This window comes from Pimephales promelas, chromosome 22, assembly GCF_988280905.1.
Source record: "Pimephales promelas chromosome 22, fPimPro1.hap1.1, whole genome shotgun sequence".
Classification (NCBI taxonomy): Eukaryota; Metazoa; Chordata; class Actinopteri; order Cypriniformes; family Leuciscidae; genus Pimephales; species Pimephales promelas.
The window spans coordinates 3,823,255-3,830,782 of record NC_142790.1 but is presented as its reverse complement, the minus strand read 5'-3'; the positions used below and the strand labels follow the sequence as shown (position 1 = coordinate 3,830,782).

General features: G+C 41.2%; 1 protein-coding gene across 1 annotated transcript; it reads left to right on the top strand.

The window, feature by feature from the left end:
- The first annotated feature begins 404 nt into the window (after window positions 1-404).
- Window positions 405-6,179, top strand: slc35g2b (solute carrier family 35 member G2b). Its single transcript, XM_039667448.2, has 2 exons — window positions 405-744; window positions 4,699-6,179. The coding sequence occupies exon 2, from the start codon at window positions 4,719-4,721 to the stop codon at window positions 5,961-5,963; it is 1,245 nt and encodes a 414-aa protein (XP_039523382.1). The 5' UTR covers window positions 405-744; window positions 4,699-4,718; the 3' UTR covers window positions 5,964-6,179.
- The last annotated feature ends 1,349 nt before the right edge of the window (window positions 6,180-7,528 follow it).

Genomic DNA, 7,528 nt, shown 5'->3' with positions numbered 1-7,528 from the left:
AATTGGACAGTTTATTGAAATGAAATTAATTGGACAGTTTATGTCCATGCACGAACGTTTCTGTGAATATATACAAAGTTCATGAATATTTAATGAGGCAAGCATTGAGGGCTTTTATGATTGGTCGTGTGTTGTGAAACATGGTCATATATAGTCGGTGCATCGTTTCTCAGACTGGATCTACTCGCTTCTACTCGATTCAAAAGATGTTAACCCTAATTCCTCATGACAAGTGTGAAATGTTGCTTAACTCCGCAATTAAAAAGATGTTAAATCAGTGTTAAAAGCGTCTCTTTATTTATTGGCTAATACATTTAAATCATGTGTAAATTAGCAAATTGAGGTAGACACTGGGAAGGCTTATTAAATTCAGTTCAATTAATCGACGTTAGACAAGAGATGAGAAAATCATATGACGATGAAAATGATGAAGATGATGATGTTATGTTGAAGCAGTGTTCACATGGTGCACCCCACCCTCCCTCTGCTTTCCGACAGAAGACAAGGGGGCATCGCCTCTCTCTGACACCCCAGCCGAAACACGCGCATCAGGGGGCGTGTATGTGTGTGTGGAGCGTCGCGTTGAAGATGCGCGCACATTGGAGACGTCCAGCGCGTCCATGAGGAAAGGATGGAGACATGGCAAGCGCAATTCTCCATATCTTGACGCCAGTGAATTAAAACGCTTATGTTTAATTCCCACGAGCTTTAAAGCCACCGGATCCTTTCTTTAATAGAAGCGTGGTGAGTAAAAACCGCTTGATTTCATTCATTTGATGCGCAATGTGGAAACGCATTTGCGCTGGCGATATTTGCAGGAGGAGAAAAAGAAATATGACGCGTGCATGTGCGTTTTTTGCGCAACAGTGTTTAAAAGCGTATAGTGAAATGCCGAAATTATTTTTAGCAAGTTTTTGCAGCTGCGTGCAAAAATTGTAATTCGAGTATTTGCACGAAATTGCATGCAAATAAATATAAAATCATAATACGAGCATGCATGAGTGATCGTTTGGGGAGGAAATAAATAGAGTAGGCTAATATATTTTATTTACATTTCCTATTGCTATTTATATTTTCTTTACTTCTGTCTTTACTGTTTTATTTACTGTTGATTTTAACAATGATAAATGCATATTATTTATCATAAGTCAGGAGATTTATTACATAAATCAGAGAGAAAGGTTCAAAGGCGGTCAGACCAGCAATAAATCATCCTTTCTTTCCTCAACATGATCATTCCTGTCTGCAGTCTCACGGTGTGCCACGGGGACGATATACCTTATGATAACGAATAGCTGTACCATATAATATGTCATTTTTACGAGTTATGAGGTAAGAGCATAATAGGTGGGCTCTCATCAGCAGGATATTGTTGATGTTGTTGCCCCCTGGTGGGGCTTTTGCTTGTTGGCAATGTTATTTCCTTTCAATCGGGTGAAAAAATATGTGTGATGCACAGAAATAAATCCATAATCATATATCGTGTTTTGTATTTTACGTGTAAAATCATATTTCAGCATTTAGTCTATTTAATAGCCTAATGCTAAAATTATATTTGAGGTTGAAAATCCATCTATCTATTTCCTTCCCTGTTATATAATTTCGTCCCATCACATTGAATCAAATTCTGCTTATCTGAGCAGGCGCTACTGCACTTAAATATAGAAATAGCTTTACACACGGGGCAGAAAGAGAGAGAGAGAAGCAGAGAGAAAGGAGACCATTGAAGCAACGAGTTATGAATTATGTAAAATTCTCTTCTGCATTTCTGTGAAACCACATTGCAAGCTAGACACACAACCAGACTCCATGTACTGCCCATATAAGAGCGCCTCCATTTCCATATGTGTTTTGAGTGATATGAACCATTATTTACACAATTTCATACAATTTATGAAGTAGAAATCCTATTCAGAAGTAGTATGGGAAGTTTGGCAGATTTTGATATGAATTCAACCTCTAAGAAATAAAAAAAGAACACGCATGTGCGTCATAGCTCGCTGCCACATCACAAATTTATTGTTCTTTAAATTTAAAATATTTTCAGACCTTTTATTCTAAAATAATTTAATGGATGCTATCTTTTGAACTCTTGGCTTGAAAACAAACAAAACTGATGTGGAGTTAACTATCTTCAATTAGCATATTCTGTCAGGATAATCACAAATCACATGTCACATCAATCATAAATAGCTTGTATTGTACTTTCTATTGCATGTGAAAAGACGGTTGCTACAGTTAGAGCTGCTTGACTACAACTGCTCTTCCTCTTCTCAACATGGACTGTGGGGGTGGGGTTACTGTAAATTTTAGGGTTAGTGTGATGTCACTAACTCAGGAGGAAGCTCGTGCAGTCCCTATCAGCCGTTTGTTGTAGTCCTTAAAAAACGATTTCTTTAAAAGCAAATCTCTCCCTTTGCTTTGAACTTTGAGCATTGTAACTTTGCAGATGTTGTTTATGCTCAAACAGCAACATTACACACTAGCTAAAGTTTTAAAAGTGAAATCATAATTAACCTACCCTTTAATGGTGCAGTCTGTAAGAATGACAACTAGTGGTCTATAGGTACCTCAACTATAGGTACTGCAGTCCAAATTCAAAATACCGGAGATTTTTTCTTGCTCATTTCTCAGACTGGACGGCACTCACACGGGTTGCCAGTTTAAGAACACACAACACCAACGAGCACAATGGACAATGACTACGTTTACATGCAGCCAATTTTTTGGTTATGGTTGGGTTAAGGTCACTATTCGGGTTTCTGAAACATTAGGAATAACCCGTTTACATGCGTAAGCAGAGAGAGTTTCTCCTGTATACATGGAATTGCAATATCCCGATGTAAACGGCGACACGCAGTTAGCGTCTAGACGTACGGACAACCTTAAGAAGCAATATGCGTCATTTCCGATTCTTCTTCCTGTACCCAAAGACAACAACAACAGCAGCAGCACGCGGATAATGAATAGTTCGGGGCAGATAGCGATCGCCTTTGTTTGGGCCTTGATGCTGTTAACGTTACTGACCTTGCTCCAAAAGTATGCTGTGCCAGACTGATCTCATGAAGTAGCGTGTGTATGACACACCAATTCGTATTTCCATTTTTGGCGCGCTATCAAGACGCATAATCGCTTTTCAGCGTGTTTATGAACGCCGTTGAGTTAACGTTATTACTGTATATATAAATATATGACCTACCTCAACCCCGTCCCTAAACCTAACCGTCACTGGGGTTAATGGCATTTATGACTGGACATTTGACGGCATGTACAGACACGCGGAATCACTCGGACGTTAATGGCGTAGACATACACGCGTACACGCGGATAGCTCAAAATGCGTAGAGATAACACGCCACTTGACTCGAAAGTGGCGTGTATGTTTACGCAAAAGTCATGATGTCATGCTGGCTGTGCTGTGTCTCGCCATGTTTACTTCCGGTATACTTGACGCGAGAAGTTTCTCTAAAAGACCAAGATTCCTTGCGAATAGAACATGCGCAGAACGCAAATCACTATGGGGATATGTCGATACGCGTTTACATGTCCAAAAATTCGGGTTAGAAAAGGGGTACCCCAGGTATATTATCCTGGTTTTTAAAATCCGGGATATTAGCATTTTCGGGTTTTTGCCATTGATTACATGCCCGTTCGCAACCGGGTTATTGCTAATATCCCGGTTTTGAACAGGTTATTGGCTGCATGTAAACAACATGACATCATGACTTTTCCGTAAACATATACGCCACTTTCGAGTCAGGTGGCGTGTTATCTCTACGCATTTTGAGCTATCCGCGTGTATCCGCGTGTATGCGTATTTGTCTACACCATTAACGTCCGCGTCATTCCGCGTGTCTGTACACGCAGTCAAATCTCCAGTCATATATGCCATTAACCCCAGTGACGGTTAAGTTTAGGGATGGGGTTGAGGTAAGTCATATCTTTTTTTTTCCTAGGATGGTAAGGGAACAGTCATAAATGCCATTAACCCCAGTGACGGTTAGGTTTAGGGACGGGGTTGAGGTAAGTCATATATTTATATAACGTTAAGTCAATGGGGTTCATAAACACGCTGAAAGGCGATTATGCGTCTTGATAGCACGCCAAAAATGGAAATACGAATTGGCGTTTCATACACACGCTACTTCATGAGATCAGTCTGATGTAAACGTAGTCAATGAAAATTGGCAAATTGGCAAAGTAGTATCACAGACCAAAACAAAAACAAACATTCCAGCCTGGAAACTCACATTTCAAAGTAAAATAACCGGCTGTAGAAGTGTTTTTCAGAGAAACGAGTATGTGCAACGCATTCTCATCCTTTAGCGTCACATAGAACACTATATGACAAAACGGCGCTATACTACGCACATGGCACCCGTTATCGTTAATATAACATACGCTGTGATGGTTCGGTTTAGGTGTGGGGTAGGGTAGGGTAGACTCATATTACGCTAAAGGATTTATGACGCCTTGGGTTCGCGTGAATATTAACGATAACGGGTGCCATGTGCGTAGTATAGCGTTGTTTTGTCATATAGCGTTCTATGTGACGCTAAAGGATGAGAACGGGCTGGTATAGTATGTGAACTAAGCATGTTTTGCATATGCAAACATATTATGGTATTTTTATGCTTTAGTAGAGTGAATAAGTTTCATTCAACGCCTTTAATCCTCTGATGTTTGTGTGTTTCGCAGCTCTTCTGTAGCTGAGGAAAATGGATCCGTCCGCCGCAACACAGCAGTACGGCTCCAAAAAAAGGGTTAAAATTCATCCCAACACCGTCACAGTAAAATACGCCACGCATTTCCCCCAGCCGGGCGACGAGGGGTACGATGACGCTCCGTCCTTCGAGGACTTCAGCTCGTTCATGGACAACAACCCCAACAAGAGACTGGTGTCAGAAAGCGGGCAAGGCAGGACTTTATTCGGCACTATGGATTCCCGACCCAAGGTCGACCAGAGAGAGAAGGGAGTCGGCGGGCAGCTTGCGAGCTTCGGCGAGGCCTCGGTCCTGGCGTCGCGGGTCACCTGGGGCGCTCTTTTCGGGGCGGCTCTTGCTCACGGATGCGTGGCTCTCATCACGCGCCTGGCGGCCGACCGCTCCAAAGTTCCCTCATTAGAGCTCATCTTCATCCGCTCGGTGATCCAGGTGTTGTCCGTTCTGGTGGTCCTCTACTATAAAGAAGCTCCCTTTGGACCGAAGGGCTACCGACTGCGTTTGTTCTTCTACGGCATTTGCAACGTCATCTCAATCACGTGCGCGTACACGTCCTTCGCCATCGTTCCACCGAGCAACGGCACCATCATGTGGCGGGCGACCACTACAGTCTTCAGCGCCATCTTAGCCTTCTTGCTCTTGGATGAACGCCTGGGCTACACGGACGTAGTGACGGTCGTAGGGAGTCTCTTCGGACTGTGCCTCGTGATGATCCCCAACATCGCGGACGAGGAAAAGTCCCCGTTGGGATTCTGGAAAGAAGCGTTTGGGTACACCATGACTGTAATGGCGGGTTTGACCGCCGCCCTGTCTATGATCGTGTACCGGGCCATTAAAGAGCGCGTTAGCATGTGGGCCGCGCTCTTCACGTTCGGTTGGACGGGGACCGTGTGGGGGGCGTCCACTATGTTCATCATGCAAGAACCCATCATTCCCTTGGACGGCGAGACGTGGGGCTACCTCACGGGAATCTGCATTTGCTCCACCGTGGCGTTTCTGGGTGTCTACTACGCCCTCAACAAGTTCCACCCCGCTCTGGTCAGCACCGTGCAGCATCTGGAGATCGTGGTCGCCATGTTTCTCCAGCTTATCGTGTTGAGAATGATCCCGTCCATGTACGACGTCTTCGGAGCGCTGGTTATCATGGTCAGCGTGTTCGTCCTGACGGGGCTCAAGCTTTACAGGGTGGGCCGGGCCATCCGACAAGATTACCAGGAGATTCTGGACTCACCGATCAAATGAGAGCGTCGTGTGTACTTGAGCGCATGAGGGGGCATGTATATGTGCGTGCGTGCGTGTGTGTGTGTGTGTGTCTCCCTGCTCCCTTCTCTTACAATAGTGCAATCACTGAATGTCTGGATTTTCGCCATTTATTTCGAATCGTGTCTTTGGAAGAGTGCCATTGGTGTAATGTCTTTGCTAACTGTTGATGTGTGAAATAAACAGTGATCTATAGTGCTCCCCTGATAGCATTGATTTTTTTTATGTGTGTGTCACTGAAACAAAAGTAAGATGCAGTGGTCTAGATCTATAAACGGCGGGATTGGATATTCTGACAGACAAATCAGACTGCAGCATTGCCATTTCTGCAACACAATTAACTTTGGATTTTTCACTTTTTGTTTTGAGTAGTGAAGCGATACTTTACCCAGCTTTGATCCAACCAACATTTATATTATATTATATTAATTATATGTTATATATTAATTAGGGCTGTCAAATGATTAATCACGAATAATCGCATCCAAAATAAAAGTTTGTGTTTACATAATATATGTGGGTGCACTGTGTATAATTATTTTATATATATAAATACACACACATGCATGTATTTAAGAAATATTTATGCAGTATATAGATTTATATATAATTTATATTATACTGTATATAAATACATATTTTATTTATAAATATTTTTTTTCTTATATAGACATGCATGTATGTATATATATATATATATATATATATATATGAAGAGTTCAGATGCAAAAGCCTCTAAATGCCATTTGAAATTTTCATCTTTAATGATGATTTTTATCAAACTTGTATATTTAAGTTCTGTTATTTCACTTAAATGGCAATGATAATTACCTATTAATTGTTATTTAAGTGAAATTACTGAACTTAAATATACAAGTTTGATAAAAATCATCATTAAAGATGAAAATTTCAAATGGCATTTAGAGGCTTTTGCATCTGAACTCTTCATATATATATATATATATATATATATATACACACAAAATAGTTATACACAGTGCACCCACATATATTATGTAAACAAAAACTTTTATTTTGGATGCGATTAATTGCGAATAATCATTTGACAGCCCTAATCTAAACAAAACCCATGGTAAAATGTTATAAATTGTATTGATTTTCTTCAGTTCTGTCTCGGTATGCCAAGGCGATCGATTCAATCCCAGCCTGAGTGATGGAGGAATATGTAATTTTTGAATTAGGCGTCATGGTATATTTTTTCCCTTTTAATCTCATCAGACTTGAAAGGAAACCTCTTTTGATAAGATTACGCAACCACAAATGATGTTTTAATGGTGCAGAGGAAGTTTTTGTCCATGTGACCCATGCAGCCAGCACTACAGAAACTTCTTCACTACAGCACTTATTCAACTCCCTATCTGACATCTGATATTATTTCATCATGATTTTTGTAGCCGTCGTGCACACATTCACAGAGACAGTGTTTTCTAATCTGGTGTCTTCTGATTCTCCATCTATCTCCCTGACAGCTTCCTATATGAAGGCACTAAAACGCCAGTAAATAATATATAACTGTCATCAGGTTG

What these genes read in the sequence shown, in the direction of transcription:
- slc35g2b (XM_039667448.2), top strand. Translation starts at nt 4,719, where the DNA reads ATGGATCCGTCCGCCGCAACACAGCAGTACGGCTCCAAAAAAAGGGTT.